Here is a 20,815-nt window from a genome sequence, read left to right as displayed (position 1 = left end):
AGTGTGATTGCCATTCCCCTCCTTGATGTTCCCCTGGGAGAAATGAAAGTCTATGTCCATAAAGACACCTGTACTCCCGTGTTGTGAGAAGCTTCTCTGTGGTAGCCGGGAGCTAGGAGCCAACACGCATCAGGGTTGCGGTGTGGCCACCCAGTGGAATGCCGCTCAGCAACAGAAAGGAATGCGCCACCACCCATGGGTGCTACAATGTGGATACGTCTCAAAATAATTGTGCTGCATGAAAGAAGACCAAAAAGCCAAGCCGAAAACACGTGCTGTGAAAGTCCAAAATGTGCAGGGCATACTCTGTGGTGACCAAACCAGACCAGGGCTGCCTGGAGGGGGCGGGGTGGGGCTGCGGGAGAGGGCAGGAAGAACCTTTGGGGTGAAGAGGTTCGTGGGTGCACACGTGTCAGAACTCGTCAAACTGCGCGCCTTAAATGGGTGCAGTGAACTGTAGGGCAAGCATCCTTCAATAAAGCAGTTAAAAACAGCAATCCATCCATCAGGGGCTACAAACATGTACCAAATATGCCCTAGCAGTTCTGCTCTGAGGAACCCACCTAAGACAACGGAAACGTGCCCACACATGTCACAAAGCCCAGAGCAGTTTTATTCACAATGGCCTCAACCTAAATGCCCATCAACGGGTGAACGGAAAACAGAGTTGAGACCTCAAAGCCTAAAATGTTTATTATCTGGCCCTTGACAGAAAGGGATTGCTGACCCCTGAACTCGTCATGAATAAATAAATCACCTCAAAAACTTTGTGCTACGAGAAAAAAGCCAGACACCGAAGACCACAGACATGATTCCAGGTACATGAAGCATCTAGAACAGACATCAGGTTAGAGACAGAAGCGGCTCAGTGGTTGCTCGGCTGGGAACGCGGGCAGGGATCAGCTGCACCTGGCCCTGGGTCGCTCTCTGGTGGACACAAGTGTTCTAAAACAGCTCTGAAAATTTGCTAAAACTCACCCAACTGTACACTTAGCAGGCTGACTGTCACAGTATGTAAGTACATCTCAGTAATACCGTAAACTCTCGGGCTACATTTTACACGTCCCTGTTCTCCGCCACCTCTACAGGAAAGTTAGGGCTCCACAAATAGTTGCTGATTTAATTGAGGAGTGTGGACAAGAATTTCAAAAAAAATTTTTTTAAGATTTTATTTTTATTTATTTGAGAGAGAGGGAGAGAGAGCATGAGTGGGGGGAGGGGTAGAGGGAGAAGCAGACTCCCCGCTGAGCAGGGAGCCCGATGCGGGGTTCGATCCCAGGACCCTGGGATCATGACCTGAGCCGAAGGCAGATGCCCAACCAACTGAGCCACCGAGGCATCCCAAGAATTAAAAAAAAAAATTAAGAGGGACGCATTGGTTCTCAGGTGTTTAGATGACTACCCTTTGTCTTTCTCTGAACACACCTACCTGTTGACACCATGCCAGGCGGCACTGATGGACTGTGATGCTCTGAATACGTCCCCTCAGAGCCGTCCAGAGACTGGAATGCCATGCTCGTCTTTCTTTGGCAGCCGATGCCAGCGTCCAACCACGCCTGCCTTGTGTGTGTGACCTCAGCCGAGTTGTCTGCCACCTCTGTTTGGTTCCCGTGACCCTTCGTGGCTGATCAAAGATGGAAGCTGGAGCTCTTGCTGGACATGAAAATGCATGGTGCTCAGGGCAGGGTCCTCACAATTTAGGGGATCAGTCCCCTGGAGGTCTGGCCACTGGGTCCACTGCAGATCTGGGCTGAGGCCCCATAATTTGCATTCCTCACAGGTTTCCAGGTGATGCTGAGGAAGGAAACAGCAGAGGGTATAAGGGGCAATCGGAGAACTGGTGGGTGACGTCCCTGAGGGCATCCTAAGCCCCCTGCAGCTGCGGTTGATCACAGAACGGGCTGACACCCCGTCACAGCTTGGGAGGCTTTCTGGGGTGGGAAAGCGGATGGGGCCTGGGAGGCAGTAACCTAAGTCTGTGGTGCAGATTCGGATCCCACCTCTTAGTGCAGGCCTGCTGTCCCCAACCAAAAAGCCAGGCTCTCCCGCGGACGCCCTCCTGATGGGGTTTGGAGCGCCTGCCACCTGGCGTCCAGAAAGGGCACTACACTGAGCAGTTGGGGAGCCTCCGGGATCACTGTGAGATTAAATCTAAGGGAAAAATTAGCAAATCTAAAAATGTCAATTAACTACCAAACACATTAAGACAGGCGTACAAGATATTATAATAAATATTTTTAATTACATTTTCAAACACTTAAGCATAAATGTTAATATCTGGTTGTTAGAAAATACAATATTCCCCGCCCCCTGTGTTAACATAAATATTTGGCTTATGGAAATAATACCCATTTAAAATGAAGTTTTTTAGGCACTTGGGTGTAGAAAGTGCTAGAGAATAAAATCCAATTTTACTTTACTCCTACTTATAAGAGAGCAACCAAAATTATATCTGATTATTCTATTTTCAACATTGTTCGCATTACTGAGATAAGAAAAAAACATTGTAACCGAATGTATCCATATAATATTTTGAGTTCCAGGATATTTTAAACAGCAAAAATTTAACTGATAAAAATTTCAAGTTCCTTTTATTCTGTTCACTGTGATACTAAGTTTCAGTAGACACAACCCAAGGAAAGAATGAACTTCTTTTTAACAGCTTTTGCGTAACAAAATAATCTTGGTGGGGTGGGCATTTGCACAAACATAAATCCTAACTCAAGGGCGCAGCAGGTGCATGTAGCTTTGAAACAAACAAACAGGCTGATTTGGCTGCCGGTGGCACAGACCCCATTTAGTTTTAATGTCAATTACCTACAGATGTTTGGGAGATCTGTCATGGTATAAATAAAAGCTAAAGGTAGAGAAGCCACACAGTGAACATTATTTCAGAAACTCCTGGGCTCGAGATCCGTCTGAGAATCCCGGGCACATTCCTTAGGGAATACATTCTTGCTATCAAAGTCTTGCTCGTGAAGGTCTCAGGCTGTTGACTAAAAGGTGCCGTGCTGTGAGGTCTGAAGGCCACACACTCCAGCCCGGGGAAGCACGGGAGCTGGGTCTCGCTCCGGGCTCCGCCGTCCGCGCTCACTGGGCTGGCGGCTGGCCTGCAGGTGCCGCAGAAGCTGTTGGCAGTGGGCAGGAGAGCGGTGTTTGTGGACGACTGCCTCGGTCTCTCTCACCAGGAGCTCAGGGAACAGAACGCTGCCTGCTTTGAGGACCTCTGTAAAACAGCAACACACCCTTCAAACACCAGGAATCAATAGTAACCAACTGCTGCTTATGGGAGTAAGCTGCACATGCCAGTTAAAACAGCTAGGAACAGAGCAGACTGCAAAGTGAGGCAAGTTATCCAGGACTCAGAGGCTGCGTGTGACCCAATGAGGAAGAGTCCGTCCTCGGAGAAGACATATGGATCCTTAATACGCACGTGCCTAATAACAGGACCAAACTACACGAGGCCAAACGGACAGGACTGCAGGAGAAGCAGATGAATCCACACTGTAGCTGAGACTTCCACACCCGCTATCAGAGTGGACAGACCTGCAGGCGGAAGGTCAGCGAGGATGTGGCCGACCTCCACAGCACCATCCGTCAGGGGCTACGACAGAGATCTGCAGACGCCTCCGTCCAATAGCAACCGAATACACACTCTTCTCAAGCTCCCCTGGCACACTCACCAGATGGGCCACGTTCTGGCCCATGAAAAACACCATAACAAATTTAAAAAACAAAAGTCCTACAATGTCTGCTCTCAGACCGTAATGGAGTGAAACCAGAAATCAATACGTGATCAACTGGAAAATCCCCAAATATCTGGAGATTAAACAACACATTTCTAAATAATGCAATGGTCAAAGAAGAAATCTGAAAAGAAACTAAAGATCATTTTGAACTGAATGAAAAGGAAAACACAACCAAAATTTGTGGGATGCAGTGAAAACAGTGCTTGGAGGGGAATTTACAGCATTGAATGCATATGTGAGAAAAGAGCTAAAAATCGATACCTTAAGTTTCTACCTTAGGAAACTAGAAAAAGAAAGACAAATCCAAGGTGAACAGAAGAAAAGAATAAGAATTAGAGTGGAGGGGTGCCTGGGTGGCTCAGTCATTAAGCGTCTGCCTTCAGCTCAGGTCATGATCCCAGGGTCCTGGGATTGAGCCCCGCATCGGGCTCCCTGCTCAGCCAGGAGCCTGCTTCTCCCTCTCCCACTCCCCCGGCTTTTGTTCCCTCTCTCGCTGTCTCTCTCTCTCTCTCTCTCTCTCTGTCAAATAAATAAATAAATAAGAATTAAAAAAAAAAAAAAAGAAGAATTAGAGTGGAAATCAGTGAAATTGAAGCAGGAAATCAATAGAGAAAATCAACAAAACCAAAAGCTGGTCCTCTGAACAAGTCGTGGCCCACAGATGTGAGGACCCCGATGAGGTGGGCTGATCCCTGGAAAGACACACAAGAAGAGATGACCTATATCTATCAAAGAAATGGAATCAATAATTAATAACCTCACGAAACAGAAAGCACCAGCCCCAGATGGGTCCACTGGTAAATTCTACCAAACTTTCAGGAAGAAATTATACCAATTCTCCACACTCTATTCCAGAAGATGGAAGCTTCCTAACTCACTCTACGAGGCCAGCATGACCCTAGTACAAAACCAGACAATGACATTACAAGATAACTATAGACCATTATCTCTCATGAACATAGATACAAAAATCCTCAACAAAACAGTAGCAAATAGGATCCAACAATGTATAAAAAGAATTATGCATGAACACCAAGTGGGGTTTATCCCAGGTGCACAAGGCTAGTCCAATATTTAAAAATCAATTAATATAATCCATCACATCAATAGGCTGAAAAAGAAAATCACATGATCGGGGCACCTGGGTGGCTCAGTCGGTTAAGTGTCTGCCTTCAGCTCAGGTCATGATCTCAGAGTCCTGGGATCGAGTCCCGCATCGGGCTCCCTGCTCAGCAGGGAGTTTGCTTCTCCCTCTCCCTCTTCCTGCTGCTCCCCCTGCGCTTGCTCTCTCTCTCTCAAACGAATAAATAAAACCTTAAAAAAAAGGAAAAGGTAATGTGCAAATAAAACAAAGGTAATATATAAATAAAAGAAAATAAAACATAATAAATGGAGAGAGCCCATGTTCATGGATAGGAAGTCAATACTGTCACGATGCCAGTTCTCCCCAACTTGATCTGTAGATTTAAGGCAATCACAATCAAAATCCCAGATTGATACTGACCAACTCAATCTAAAGTCTGTATCTAGAGGCCAAAGTCCCAGAATAGCCAGTGCAGCCCTGAAGGAGAAAAGCTGGAGGCCCGACACAATCTGACTTAAGACTTTCCATAAAGCCAGAGTAATGGACAGTATGGTCTTGTTCAAAGAACAAACAGATTGATAGACCAGAACAGAGAGCCTAGATGCAGACGCACGGTCAACGCAGACGCATGGATGATGCAGATGCACGGACGACGCAGACGCATGGACGATGCAGACCCACGGTGGACGCAGATGAACGGTCCTCTGATCTTTGGTAACAGCAGTGGTGACACAGGGGAGCAGGCAGCCTTTTCAGTAAATGATCTGGAACAAGTGGATGCCCGCATGAAGGGAGAGAGAGAGAGAGGGAGAGAGAGGGAGAGAGAGGGAGGGAGAGGGAGGGAGAGGGAGGGAGGGAAGGAAGGATCTAGACACAGACTTTCCATCCTTCCCCAAAATTAACTCCTGACATATGAAACTGCAAGAACGACAGGATCCCGGAAGAGAACTCGGGAGAGAACCAGTGACGCTGGGTGTGGCGATGACATTTACTTAGGTCACTTGACTGCCATGTGTCCCCGGTAAGTAAACGACCGTTTACGCCATTAGCGGAAGGGTTGTTCATCTGACCCAATAATCCACTTCTCTCTAAATCCGCCAGGTGTGGTCTCCGTGGGTCCCCTGGGACCCAGGTCAGCGGGACACACACAGCATGACTTGTGCATCCTTAATTATTTCTTCAGAGGAGATGGCACCTTTTCTTGCCTTTTCTATTGTGCGTTTTTCTTGGTAAACACTGTAGCCAGTATTTGTTCTGCTTCCTTTAGCTGTTTTTGTAGTTGCTGAATATCACTGTCTCTCTTCTCCACTTCCTTTTCTAAAACTTGCATCCCTGATTAAGTGCCAATTTCATCAGTTCTTGAAATTCCCCATCTCTGAATTAACAACTCCAGGACCTGCTTTTCCTTATCACGCAACAACTTTTGATTTCTTGAAATTGCCAGCATTTCTCTTAAGTTCTCTCGACAAGCTCTCATGGGCTATTACCGCCGGCAGCCCCTTCTCCTTCTCTCCGCTCGGAGACCCTGCCATGCTCCCCACTGGCCTGCAGCCGGAGACTCTGGTGATGACTTTAGACACAACACCAAAGGTACGATCCACAAAAGAAATAACCGATAAGCTGGATGTCATTAAAATTAAAAATTTCTACTCTGCAAAAAGCTGTATCAAGAGACTGAGAAGACAAGCCACACACTGGGAGAAAATATTAACAAGACACATCTGATAAAGGACTGTTATCCAAAATATACAAAAAGCTCCAAAAGCTAAACAATATGAAAACAATGCAAGTAAGAAACGTGCCAAAAACCTTAACGGCACCTCACCAAGGAAGAGATACAGAGGGCAAACACATCTGAGAAGACGCTCCACCTCGAGTGTCCTCAGGGAAGTGTAGATCAAAACGACAAGGAGACACAGCCACACACCTGTTAGAACGGCCAAATCCACAACACCGTCTCCAGCAGATGCTGGAGAGGACGCGGAGCAGCGGGCTGCTGGTGGCAGTGCAAGATGGGGCGGCCACTCCGGAAGACGGTTCGGCAGCTTCTTACAAAACTAAATACAGTCTCACCACATGATTTAGCAACCGTGCTACTTGGTATTTACCCAAAGGAGCTGAAAACTTAGGTCCACACAAAAACTTGCATCCATATACATATAGCAGCTTTTTCCATAGTTGCCAACGTTTCATGTCCTTTAACAGTGGATGGATGATCTGTGGTCCATCTAGTCAATGGATTACTAACCAGTGCTAAGAAGAAATGAGCTAGCAAGCTGTGAAAAGACATGTAAGCACCTTTAATGTGTATTAGTAAGTGAAAAAAAACCCCAATCTGAAAAGGCTTCATGCTGCAGGATTTGAACTCTATGACATTCTGGAAAAGGCCCAACTGTGGTGACGGTGAAAGACCAGAGGCTGTCGGGGTGGGGTGGGGTTCGAGACTATCAGGCTGAGCACACAGGGCAGTGAGACCACTCTGTGCGACTCTGTCACGGAGGATCCATGTCATTCCTTCGTGCACACACACAGGCACACCACCCACAGTGGCCCTCCTGTGAACCATGGACTCTGGGTGGTGCTGACGTGTCCGTGGGTCGTCAGTGCTGACAAACGCACCACGTGTGGGGAGGGTGCTGCATGTGTGGGGGGAGCGTGTATGTGGGAAACTTCTGTACCTTCCCTTCAGTTTAGCTGTGGCACGAAAACCACCCTAAAAGTTATTACAGCATTTTAAATTCATCTGATGCAGTACACAATAGTACACAATAGTCACAGTGTGGACAAAAAGAACTTAAAAAAAGAATGTTCTTGGAGTTGTTAGTGGATCATGAAAATCTTTCAAAATCCCGGAGGGTGATGACCGTGTGGCATTTTGGCTTTAGAAACAGTTTTTGTGTTAGCAGGTAAACTGGCTTAGAAAGACGATCAATTTTCTTATCACATTTACTGATGCTGATTCAGTCAACAAACACCCATTGCAAGCCTACTACGTGCCAGGCAAAAAAATCCATCCTGTGGATCCTTTCACATTTTAGTCTGGGGGCAGCAGAGAAGAATCAGAATGAAGAAGGAAACCACAGTGTTGTTACTGGTGATCACTGCGGTAACTGGGCTGGCGGCGGCTGAACTCTGGGTGGGAAAGGAGCTGGCGGGCACCGTGGGCCAAGGACTGGTGTCATCCACGCCATCTTGCAGGGCGACTCTGGCAGACGCAGGCAAGCAGACTCAGGAGGTTCCTGCCCTCAGACACAAGGAGGACGGCATGGCCGTTGGTAGCCACTGAGACAGAGCAGGGGGAACAGGGGGAGCAGGGTCGGCGAATGGGGGCGCCATCCCGGCTTGGTCTGCATGCTACGGCCTCCATGCCCGGTGGACTCTTGTGCCCTCTGAGGTCTGGGCACGTGTGTGTCTAGAGTTTGGGGGCAGACATCTGCCCTGGACTTCAGTCTGGGAGTCGCCAGCACGTGGGTGGCATCTGAAGTCAGAGAGGAGAAGAGGTCACCAAGACAGCGAGTGCAGAGAGAAGCAGCAGCCAGATGGACGGGAGGAAACCAGGAGCCAGGGCGTCCTGGAGGCCACAGGACGGAGGCGGTGACCAGCGGTCCCGTGGAGTGCACGCAGGTGCGGGAGAGACTCGAGCAGCAGGCTGCCTTTGGCAGCAAGGCTCACGGGCACCATGACGGGCGTGGCTTTGGGGGGTGAGAGGGCACGCAGGAGCTTCACCTTGTCAGTGGGACAGAGCAAGGTCATCAGGCAGGAGGCCCAGGAGGCGTGAGGGGTTGAGGGGAGCACAGAAGAGGAGAGCCAGTCATCTGGGAGACACCCCCCTGGTCCGCTGGTGAGGAGAGACTGGGGCATTTGGGGCGTGTCCATGCAGGACTCTAAACACGGCTGGCTGGCTACTGAGACGGGACAGCAAGGGGGCAGGATGTGCGCGAGGCTGGAGTTGCCGTGAGCACCCGAAGGGCAGCAGTGCAGGGGCAGAGGCTGCAAGAGAGGAGCAGTGCGGTCGGCCTGCCGCCACGACCGCGTCACCTGAGTCCTAGCGCGTCTGGAAGGCGGAGGATGGGCGGTGCACACACTGCCCCCTGGTGGGAACCACGCCGCAGGCTACGGAGATTCGGAGATGGACAAACTCATCACTTCTCCGGCTGGAGAGGAAGGAGAGGAGAGCAAGGTGTGGGGTCTGTGAGAACTTGGCCGAGTAGGCCAGACCCCACACATGCACTGGGGACGGCTGCGGAGCCGAGCCAGGACACCCGTGTGTCCTCCAGCTGCTGGTGCCCGGAGAAGAATGCCCAGCTGTCCGAACGGGCCGCACGGTCACCCACTCCCGCCTGCGACGGCCCAAGGTGGCGGCTCTGCGTGCGCGAGGGTCCCTGGGGGGTCCTGCGGGCCCTCGGGTTTGGGAGTCAAAACTGTGTCCACGACACCACCAGGCACGGCATCTGCTCCCGGCGCTGCACGAAGCGAGGGCGGGGCGGCCGTGGGGTCTGCGAGCCTCCCGCCGCCCCTCCAGTTCCCTCGAGAACGTCCTCAACAAAGCAGCAAAAATTCCCTTTATTAGGTCAGTCCTCCGGCACCCAACTTCTAATTTAATTCATTAATTTAGAGTTAAGTTGTGATTTTTTTATTGACTTGACAACGCCGGCCTTTTAACTGGAACGTTCGGCTTGTTAACATTCCACGAGACTGCAGCTGGGGCTGGGTTTGGTCAGTGTGTTTCCTGTTGGTCCCTGTTTCTGTGTCCTTCCTGTCCTCGTTCCTTGACTTCTTTTGGGTTATATGTGTATTTTTTACACTTGCACTCTAAGATCTGTTGATTGGCGTTTTACTTCTATGTCTTCGCATTACGCTTTCCGTGGCTGCTGCAGGGATGACACTGAAGCCGCGCTCCCCGGGGCAGCTGGGCCCGCCTTCCGAGCGTCCTGGGCGGTGACGGGGTCATGGCAGGGGTGTGCCTCGGTCCCCAGGACGACACTTTTCCCGCAAAGAACGACCAACTGACAAAGAACGGGACAAACAGCACAGGCACACTCGGGCACCCAGCAGAACCTCTGCTCAGAAATCAGTCCAGTGACAGCGTTTGTGACTTTCCGGCAGGAACTGCAAGTATAGGAACTTGCTTCTGCCACCGTGAGCTAGACAGCTTCCTGAAGCTTTTCTTCCCAAGACTGTTCTGAGCTCCACGCTGACCAGCGTGACTTCTGGACCCGGCCGACATGCAGGACAGACCATCGGGCGTGAACATCGCCGGGGTCCGCCCTCCAGGTAGCTTCCGGGGGACGACCGCCTGTCCAGTGTGGGGCAGTAGCAAGCATGCCCACAACTACCCGAAACGGCGCCTCTCTCTTCCAGCTGCGTACCTGCTTGAGGCCAGATTTCCTTCACGTACTTCACCCAACGACACACGCCACGGCCTCCAGAACACAGAAGCTGTGCACACCTAGCTGTCTTTCAATGAGATTCGCAAAGAAGTAAAACAACGCCATTCTTCTTGCTCGTTATTTTGTTTTGGAAAATATATCTTTCAAAACCACATGTCATTTATGTTAATATACAATGGGTACTCTAAACAAATTAATACATGTCTAAGATTTTTCTCAACTTTAATTATATTTTTAAAGATTTTATTTATTTGTTTCAGAAAGAGAGTGCGTGAGCGAGTGAGAGCACTGAGTGGGGTGAGGGGCAGAGGGAGAAGCAGGCTCCCCGCTGAGCAGGGAGCCCGATGTGGGACTCGATCCCGGGACCCTGAGACATGACCTGAGTTGAGGCAGACGCTTAAGCGACTGAGCCACCAGGCGCCCTCCACTTTACCTTCTATCACGGCAAATATCACAGGCTGTACCCCACAAGCACACTCGGGCACCCAGCCCTTGGGGCGGCCCTGATGGTCCAAAGGGATCCCAAGGCCGCGGACCTGCTGCCCCGTGCTCGAAGAGGCGAGTTCCACGCACTCGAGACAGGTCTCAGAGCCAAGCGCACGTCACGCCATACCTACCTAACACCGCGTCCTGGACCGCGCCCTCCGGGTCATCGAGGTACACGAGGAGCGCTCTGTACAGGAACTGAACGTTGCTTTGGTAGTAGGACTTCCCGTCGTCGTTCTGGATACACGCCAGCCACGCGACCAAGGCAGAGCTGGCTGCGAGCCTCACTTCGTGGGAAACGTCATCCAGACGCTTCAGGAGCTCTGGAGACAGGGCCGGACAGGACAGTGAGACAGAGACCGGAGCAGGGACCTGACCCCACAGCGGTGGATACTCACCCTTGGGCCCCGGGAAACCCACCTCCTGTGCGGAGACTGGTGCTCACATGCAAGGGGCTGGGGGCAGCTCCCGGGGTCCTGGGACCCCTCGACTGCACGGCCAGAGGGTGGACACTGGCCAGGGTGGGCAGCAGAGTGCCTGGCCCTGTGCCTGCCGTGCGTGTAGGCAGGCCCAAGCTGCTCTGTACCTGTCTCCTCACCTGCGAGGCAGCCCCGGGCCCTCTGTAGCTCCGAGATGCTCAGAGTCTGTCACCACGGGCATCGCGGACACCTGGCTGCCCCGGCCCCTTGACGTGCAGAGGGCCCTCCCCCCAACACTGCGGGCTCTAGGGACGGAGTTCAGGGCCTGGCGAGGTGACAGCCAGCACCTGCATCGGTTTTGTTTCTGCTGAGCTCTGGGGCCAGACCACCTGGCTGCTGAAAACAATAATCATCTCTCCTCTGGGTAGAAACTCTCACTGTTAACGGGTGAGGTTTTTATCAAACGTACATTTTTCTCACCCAAACTACAAGAAACCTCTGGCCCTGTGGCTGGGTGTCTCTGGAGACTCAGTGAGCGCGGCAGGAGGTAGACATCGGTGGGGAGCAGGGCAGCGGCCCCACCTGGCGGGAGGCCTGTCCCCTGGACGCAGGCACACAGGGCCTCGGGCTTGCGCTGTTCTGCTCTCAGCACGTGGCCCTTGGCTTCCTGATGGGCATTAACTCACGGGAGGTGCTCTTTCCTAAGGGTTCTGGGCCTCATGGAAGCAAACCTTGTAGAAACCGAGGGGGCGCGGCCAGCACCACCTCACGCAGTCCTGGGACGGCCAGCGAGCACACCATCACCTGCGTCTCTGGCAGGGACCCCTCCCTTGTCCTCACTCCTGCCGGCACGGGCCAATGTTGGGGTGGTGCGTCTTCCTGTGATGCTGACTCCTAACCCTCTTGTTTTAAGTAGAAGAGACGGCCTGGAAGTTCACTTCTGGGATCGTTGGGGGTCAGCCGTCAAGGGCAACGGCTGGCTCGGGAAGACAGGTGGCTCACGTGGGGCCTGTGCTGGGTGCATGCATCCAAGTCGTGGGAGGTCTTAGGGTACATCTGCCCTCCTCGGCCACGCGGCCATACTTCTGCAAACACACCGCTTCCAAGAGCATGAGCTGGGTGCCGCAAAATAACGGAGCCCCCGAGGAAATCCTTCTGGACTTAACCCCAAATGCCCCAAAATGAGTCATCTTTCCACTGGCTTTTGTTTTAAAAAGTGAGCAAAATCCCAAGTCCAGACAGTCCACAAACCAAACGCCGGTTGGATTTGCTCATAGACAGGAGTACAGAGGTCATCAGTTGTCGCGACAGAAATAAACACAAAAGCAAAACCTAACTTGTAAGAATGCGTGGGAAAGGGGACTTTGACTCCGGGTTTCATCAAGATGCATGGTCTGCAATTCCGGAACATTCCGGGCCACCACCTCTTCTGATGTTGGCTGTCCGTCCATCAGTCCCTTGTTCCGGAGCTCTGTGTGCACAGCCCAAGCCTCTCCCCACAGATGCGCATCTTCCTCTCACGGAGTCTGCCCTCTCCCATGTTTGGTCTCGTGCACCCAGTGGGCCCGCTTTGAATCTCATTTTCAGGAATTCTTATGACCGCCTTTTAGAATCACTACCTGCTCCGGCCCGGGGAAGGGACAGGTGCCGAGGCTCAGCTGCGTGGCCGTGGTCGGGCGTAGGAATCGAGAGCCACGGGTGTGTCCAGACACTGCAGCCCCAGCCAGCGCCAACCCCACTCCTGCGTCTCCACAGGGCCCCTCCCTGGAGTCTCTGCGCGGCATTCGAGAAGGTCTCCTGGGCTCTTTCTCGGTCGCATCTTGGTTCCCGTTTGCATTTCTGTTTGAACTTGGAGGTGGGTTCTAGAATTCGTATCTCCCCTCTGGCGATGGGGGTACCTGCCATCCCTCTTCCTGCTGGGTTTTCCTGGGGTTTTAGGGACTCTGCATCTGCTACTCTGCTCCTGCATCTGACATCTGACACTCGCCTGGTGCTTGGGCTCCAGAAGGGTGGAGACGCGGGATTTCAGGCACGGCTGGGTGCCCGCCCTCGCACCACGGGACCCCTGCCATGCGGCGGGGCTGCACCCCCAATTCCCGGGCCCAGGCCGCCCCGTTTCCTGTGCTATGCTATCTACCTACAGACGGTTCATCCGTCACGGCCGCGCTGGGACTCAGCACCAACCTGACCAGGAGTCAAAGGAGCAGTTTCTAGTTTCCCTATAAAAGAAACAAAGAAAAACGTCCTACCAGGGTAAATCTTGATGAACTTATCTGGATCAGCCACACCACTGGAGGTTTTTAGAAATCTGTTAATGATCTGGCACGAAATTAATCGAGTCATCTGAGAGTCTTCCTCCAGGGTGGTGAGAATGTCCGGCATCAGCGTCTCCTGCACTTCCCGGATCTGCAACGAGAGGACACGAGGGATTGGTGACGGGCCCAGGCCCGGTGAGGACACTGCTAGGGATGCGCCGTGTGCACCCTGCCCGTCACGGAAGGAGCCCGGCTCTCATACAAACAGAAAGGAGTCTGGAATACCATCCTGAAATTTTTACGTAAGAAAACCTGAACCTTGATTTTAAAATCTAGAGGACTTGAACAATTTTGCTTAACTTGGTGAGTTGATAAGTCCATTGTTCACACAGTCTTAGAGAAACACAGATCCTACATAGTCTGCTCCTTACTAGCACGGTGTCTACTGTGTCCAACGAGATTTGGGGGATGCTGTAACTTGGATCGGGGTGGTTCAGCGTAGCAGGAAGTGGAGCCAGGCAAGCCCCTGGCCAGGGTGTGCAGACGTGGGGCTGAGCACAGTGACTGCAAGGCCTTCAAACCGCTGTCCCGCTTCCCTGACAGCAGCACAGAAACCCCGAGATCTGCCCAACTCAGGGAGGGTCCTGTGGTTACACTCTGTGCTCTGCAAAAGCAACACTCAGCATGTAAGCCCAGGAAAGCCCCCGATGATCGAACACAAACTGCTGCCTGTGGGGCACACTGGCCCGTGGCCCCCAGGCTCCCGCCCCTCCGTGGGCTGCGGAACGCGGGGTCTGGCAGCTGCGTGCGTGTGCACCCCTCCTGCGGCAGTTGCCCCTGGGAGCCCCACCTGCTTCTCCGACAGGACGTCGCTGCTGAGGAGCGCCCAGAGGCAGGACACAGCTGCCGTGCGGACGGCTGCAGCGGTCTTCCCCGCGTGCCACTGCAGGTTGGGGACCAAGATGTCTTTCGCCACAGTGTTGAGATAGTGGTGAAACTGCCTGGGGCGGAAACACAGAGCACAGGTGAAAAGGAGCGAGCCAGAACCAGCGGGCCTCGGCTTCCCTGGCGCCGGCGCCCTGTGGGGCAGGGAGAGCCCTGCGGGGGAGCGGACAGCCTTCTAGGGCTCCTCCTGGCCTCTGCTGGGCCCAGCGCAGGTTCTGAGCCTCCAGGGTGCCCCCACCCCTCTGCTGCAGGGGCTTCGCCTGTCCCTCCTCCTGCCTCTGAAAGCAGAGGTGTGAGGTGACCAGGCCAGCAAAGTCACTTGCATGTGTGTCCATCCTACACACACCACCCCCAACCGTCCCCCGTGGGCACACGCCCCTCCACCCAAGGGGAGGGCACCGCAGGTCTGCACCGGGGCTTGAAAGCCAGCAGTCAGGGCACGTCGTCTCAATGGTAAACTCCCACGTCCCAGTCGGCCTGGCCGGCATGGGGCCGCACACTGAACACCCCATTAAAAGCTGCACAGAGGAACACTGGAGCGTCCTCACAAATCCCACTGCGCCCCCACCCTTACATCGAAACACGTTTGGGTCAACAAAGAATCCACCAACTTATTTCTGAACATTATTCCAAAGCATATTTCAAAGATGGCTCCCATCCCAAATACCAGCTGGTCTTGGATACTGAAAAGGTAAAGCCTCCAGGGCGAGGCCCGAGCTGCGCAGCACCCTGGCTGCTCCCTGCGTCCTGCGGCCGTCCCTCTGGTCTGTCCCGGGCCTCGTCCCCCGCTGACCCTCCCTTCTGCGGGAGGCTCCTCCTGCTGGCTTCCAGCAGGGGGCATCCCAGAACCAGCGACGCAGGTGAGTGAGGGACTGTGGTCTGAACCATTTACACATGTGCGCACACACACCCACACGCACACCCACACACACACGGATTAGGTTTTCCATGAGCTTTAACTTTTATGCAAAGAGCTGCTGTTTCTTGCAAAGTGATTCACAAGAGGTCTCTTTAGAAAGACCTAACCCCCAGTGCCGACCTCCGAGGCGTCCAGGTCAAGTGGCTGGAAAAGTGCAGCGTTGAGTGCTGGCCCGACTGCCACTCGGCCATGGGGCACCAGGCAGGCCCCACGTGCGGCCCGGGTCGGTCAGAACCCGCGCTGGAAGCAGCGACACATCGCGGAGGAAGACCCAGCACCTGACTTTTTGGAATGGTGCCTCCCGTGCATGGGAAGTTGCACAAGGGTTTGCAGGTGGGCCCCTGTTGGAATGAGGACACCGCCCAAGGAGCCCACGGGTGTGTACTCCTCAGCCCCGGCCACCTTCGCGGGCAGCCCTGCAGACAGACCTCCTACCACCCCTTCCCCAGTCCTCAGTCAACCTCGAGGAGCAGACGGGGCTGAGGTGGTGGCCAAGAAGGCCTGTTGCATGTCCACAGACGCCCTGGAGAGCAGAGGCCGTGTGCCTGGGGATGGCGCCCAGGGCCCATGCTTGGGGGCGCTCTGTGGGAGGAGCAGCCCCATCCATGGAGGGGGCCCCCAAAACAGCACCTCCTCACACCGAGAAGCCCCGTCTCGTCACTGTCAGATATTCGTGAGACCGAGGGCCCAGGGCAGCCCTCTCAGCACCTGCCCTCTGCCGCCTCTGAGCGGGACCTGCAGGCAGCCGGTGGACACGCTCCGGTAGTAGAGGGTCAGCGAGGAACCCCCAGGGCTCCCCCTGCCTGGGGGTTGCTCAGGCCCCTCGAGAGGACACAGGGGAGCACAGGCTCCGGGGCGCCAGCCGACCCGTGCCCTCACACCCTTGTGGCTCATCCACACGGAGCTCTGCCCAGGGCGGCACTTTGTTTTTATGGCCCCTGCAGGCTCGGAGTTCGTGCCGACGAGCAGGACACGGAATTCCCTGCAATTCGATGGGCTGGAAGAGCTCACGGCATGCGTCCCAGCACGCTAGTGACACGGCAGGATGCCGCTCCTGACAGACATGCTCCTTCTGAGGGGACAGGGACCCACACGCCTCCCCACCCTGCCCTCCCCTGGCACCCAGCTCTGCTCTGGACGGGCCTCGGCCCTGCTGCGGATTCAGGTCGCCCCCTTCCCTCCCGCCAGCATCCCTGTCTCCTCTCCCTCACTGCAGAGCCGTCACGTTGGAGGCCCTTCACGTGTTTGCGTGGACAGAAGGTTCTTCTAACGCTTTATCCACCAATGGTGAGTCAATCCATTCTTTGTTAGGTTTGAAAGGCTTTTAAAACTGAGAACACCTAATGTATAAACCATTAATAGTTAATGTTCCCTAAAACCTCTTCCTTTGATGGAATTTTAATGGCCACATGAAAATGACTTTGACTTCGTGTCTGTCCGGGTGGGCGCTCATTGCCAGAGCCGTCGGTCTACCCAGGGAGGGTGGCCGGCGCCAGAGCCCAGGGGTGACCCAGCTCCGGCCTGAGAGCACCCCGCAGAGGCCGGAGGCCGGGCAGACCTACCCCTGGGAGTCGACGGTCTGCTTTGCGCTCAGCAGTACCCGCGACAGGGAGGAGAAGAGCCTTAGGCGCATCTGTGGGTCTCTGGCCGGCTGGAGGCAGCTCCTGAGGATGGGCACGAGGTGGGGCAGCACTTCTCCCAGCGCCGGGCCTGGAGAACACACACGCGTTACCCACGGTTCCTGCTCGCAGTCAGCGGGCCCCACCACAGCACGCGGGCTCGGGGGAGGGGCCGTCAGCACAGGCGGGGCCATGGCCTGTCCCACCACCTTCCCCTCCTTGTGGATGTCGTTGTAAAAGAAAACATTTAACTCCCAAAATCATGCTACTCATTCCATATGGAAACTTCCTATTTCCTTATATTTTTTCCAGATTCTTAAAAAAAAAATTCAAGTCAAGCAATATTTTAAACATCAACCCAAATAAATTATTCAGAACACGTAAGGTGTTTAATATTTGCCCCTACACTTGGCAACCGTCGCTCTTCTCAAGCTTGCTGCTGGGTGGCACTGCTGCAGGTCTCCCCAGGCTAGCGGGGGCCGCAGACGTGCGGAAGGACCCTCAGTATCTGGAATCACAGAGTCGTGATTGGAATAAACAGTCCCCGGGGTGTAGACACGCACTCTGATTGCATGGACACGGGTCATGGAGCGCCGCCCCCCAGGCAGGCCCCCCCCGGCATTCCACAACCAACAGGGCCACTCCAGGCCACCCTGCTCATTCTGCAACGAGCCTGAGAACAAGCAAAGCAACTGGGGTCTTCTCAGATGCTCCGACTCAAACCTGGCATCAAAGCTGCAAGATGGAAAAGCAAGGGGCGCCTGGGTGGCTCCGTCAGTGAAGCGTCTGCCTCCAGGTCAGGTCATGATCCCAGGGTCCTGGGACCGAGTCCTGAAGCGGGCTCCCTGCTCAGTGAGGAGTCTGCTTTTCCCTCTCCCTCTGCCTCTCCCCCTGCTTGTGCTCGTGCTCTCTCTCTGGGTCAAATAAAAAAAATCTTAAAAAAAAAAAAGATGGAAAAGCAAGGCCTTTTGTTAACCTGAGGCCAGGTGTGGGTTTCGGGGAAGAAAGAGAAACAAAACCCGACAGGACGTTGTGGCCTAGGCGCAGGACGCCTCCAGCACAGGCGAGCGCCGAGTGCTCACGGTCCCTGTGGTGTATTTTCCTTCAGTATCGCACAGAAGGCCAAGGTCCGTATGATTCTCACTGGAGGAGGAGGGTGGGGTCATTCAGGAGTAGTTACCAATCTCCTGCTTTTTCACAAAACACAGAGAAAATGCACCAGCAAAAGGACAGAGGAGTTTCTGTGAACATCTTCCTGCCCCTCCTGTAAACACACTTCGAGCTCACGCACGGTCTCCTCTTTACCAGCTGGGCACCAAAAACGCATCATTTTTAGCAGGTCAAGTCTTTTAAACGCTCTCTGTAAAAATAAGGAGGAAAAAAACCCATCCAAACTGCAGGGCGTTTGTCCACACTAACGGTATAAAAAGATGGGTAAATCTGAGCTCCCGCAGAAAGTCCTCAAGGACTGCATCGACCTGGAGAGCTGAAGAGCAACACCCACAACCGGCGTGTGCGGGCATGCCCACACCTCCAGGGTCGCGGGGCACCTGGAAATGAACCCCTCCAGAACACACAGGATGCTTTCAAACAAAGGGAGCAAATACATTATATTTATACTCTGAGAAAACACGTGGTTCATTGAAGGTAAAGTGCAGAGTGGCCGCCCCCCCGCCCCCCCCCCGCCATCTGCTCCCCCTGCTGTGACCGATGGCCCAGCTTTTCCTGATCAGCCCCAACGGCACGTGGGTTTGCAGCCTCTGGCTGCTTTCTAAATTGGGGAGGGAAGCTGCTGATCAGGGTCTGAGAGTAAGTTTTGTTGTTTTTTTTCAAGAATCATCTTTTAAAATGAAGTATGTCCAGTGAAACCTTCTCCACGACTGGTCCGAGAGAGGAATTTCTACAAGGCAGGGAGCAGGCATGAGTGTGAGCATGAGCTTTGCCCAAGGAAATGTTCTTCCATCGTCCCCGCGGCCTGGCAGGGACGGGCCTGGAGGCCCACACAGAATCCCCGTTTGCTGCGCTACATTCAACAACGCTGAGGCGTACCTCAAGAACACGGGCTACACGGGAGGAGGACTTGAGAAATCACACCTTCGAGGCTTAACATCAAAACCATATGCCTGGCAGACTTTGAAGAGCCCCGTTACATACAGTCTTCAAAAATAACATTCTTGGCGTTTTTAAAATTAAGGTTTCGGTTCTCAAAAGGCTGGTTCCCATGGGCGGGAGAGACTGAGTCACCCTCGGTTCAGCTGGCTTGTGGTCTCCTGGTTCAGCTGGGAGCCTCCTGGCGTGGCCTGAACCAGTCTGGGCATGGCGGGAACTCACCTGCATGGGTGACCACGACATTGAACTGCAGGAGCTCCACAGAGTGGACGGTCCAGTCGTGGTGCGAAGCCGCCACCCACTCCATGAGGGGGCCCACGTGCTCTCGGTAGAGATCCTGGCTGCCGTCCACATCCTGCACCGCGGCCAGTGCGTCCATGGTCTCCTGAACCTGCAAGTGCGAGCCACAGGCTGGGAAACCCTGCTCTTAAGGCTCAAAAGCCCCAGTGGAGACCCATCCTCATCATCAGAGAGTGAGAGCAGCTCAGGCCAACTGCGAACACTCCACCGGTGAGGAAGCGTGACATGAGCAGCCCCTGGAGGGCCTGCTGCGGTGAGGACGGCAGGCGCCCGACTGACAGCCACTGTGCACTGTGGCGTCAATGCCATCTGGACAACAAACAACAAAACAGACAGACGTGCGTTTACGAGAGATTCAGCCACCGTGCCTCCATTCTGCACAATGCCAGGGGCGCCTGGGGACAGGAGGCTCACGGGAGACCACCCTCTTCTGGGGTCTGCATTCCCCTCTGCAGCAGGAGAGCTGGGCACCAGCTGGCAGCAGGGCACTGGACTGAGCAGACATACACAATGCTGGCCTGAGATCACCCTACGACCGGGCCTTCCAGTGGAGACAACTGCCCTCTGGGGGAACAGAGGGCAAGGGGACAGGATACAGGCCGGCAGCCACCTCCCAGCCTGCAGCCTGACGGCTGGCGGGTTTCCTTCGCTCGGGTCCCAGGTGCGCAGCTCTGTCTGTGGCTCTGTACTGACAAGTTGCCTGCTAAGATATGTGCCCTTTGGAAAGTTTTTTTTTTTTTTTAAATTAGGTGGGGGTGTACCATTCCTGGAAGTACTGCAATACCAGGTCGATGCGTGGAGTGGAAGCAGCAAGCTCCTATTCCATCTCCCTGCTCCAAGAATCCATTCAATATATATTGTCCTCGGATAAAGAGCCTATCAGATATCAGAACAGATACTACACTTGATCTTAGCCAAAAGGCCGAGAAGCGATGGAAAGGTTGTTTTTAGAGAGAGAAAACAAAGTTTGGAGGCCCAAGAAAGGAGAGGGAGGGCAGAGGGCCTCCTGGTTACGGGGTCCCGTGACGCGCCCGGGCGCCTCTCCATCATGCGGGTCAGCCCCCAGATCTGCCCGCGGCTGGCGAGAGAGAGCCAGAGGGAAAATCACACTCTCCTGGAAAGGTGGCAAGACACTGGCCTCCCGATGGTCCCAGAGCCCGAGGGAACCTGGACATCAGTTTTTAAAGCTCAGACCAAGAGGGGAAAAAACACAAGTAATTCTGCAAAGTTGGCCTGTGATTAGAGAGGAAATCACGACGTTATCTTCCCTCTGGGCTGTCGGTCACATATGTGTTTAACCACAGGCCGGAGGTGAGGACGGGCTCTGTCCTGTCCACCTGTTGGCAGCTGTCGTGACCTCTGCGACACAACGATAAGCAGGCAGCTGGGGCTTTTCCAGAATCCTGGGCACGCCTACAGCCACCTCATGAGCACTCATCCCAGATGTCCCACACACTCCTCCGCCTTGCTAGTCAGTGGAGTCTGGTGAGCCCGAGGCTTCGGACTCCAGAGCACGAGGATTTCTAGACGGTGGTTCCAT

General features: G+C 53.9%; 1 protein-coding gene and 1 non-coding gene across 2 annotated transcripts in view; both read right to left on the bottom strand.

Annotated features, from left to right (window-relative positions):
* Positions 1–2,252: 2,252 nt before the first annotated feature.
* The window catches only part of DNAAF5 (dynein axonemal assembly factor 5), a 49,299-nt gene continuing 30,736 nt past the window's right edge, over positions 2,253–20,815 (bottom strand). The window contains exons 8-13 of the mRNA XM_032394176.1: positions 19,198–19,366; positions 16,810–16,957; positions 14,234–14,384; positions 13,378–13,534; positions 10,841–11,032; positions 2,253–3,226 (exon numbers count right to left, since the gene is read on the bottom strand). Of these exons, the coding sequence (XP_032250067.1) occupies positions 2,997–3,226; positions 10,841–11,032; positions 13,378–13,534; positions 14,234–14,384; positions 16,810–16,957; positions 19,198–19,366 (1,047 nt within the window). The 3' untranslated portion in view covers positions 2,253–2,996. The remainder of the gene's footprint in view (positions 3,227–10,840; positions 11,033–13,377; positions 13,535–14,233; positions 14,385–16,809; positions 16,958–19,197; positions 19,367–20,815) is intronic.
* LOC116625591 lies at positions 20,026–20,209 on the bottom strand. The gene has a single exon (XR_004298111.1). It is a non-coding gene; the product is annotated as a U2 spliceosomal RNA (small nuclear RNA).

The sequence above is a fragment of the Phoca vitulina genome, unplaced genomic scaffold, assembly GCF_004348235.1.
Source record: "Phoca vitulina isolate PV1807 unplaced genomic scaffold, GSC_HSeal_1.0 scaffold79, whole genome shotgun sequence".
Classification (NCBI taxonomy): domain Eukaryota; kingdom Metazoa; phylum Chordata; class Mammalia; order Carnivora; family Phocidae; genus Phoca; species Phoca vitulina.
This window is presented reverse-complemented; position numbering and strand designations above follow the sequence as displayed.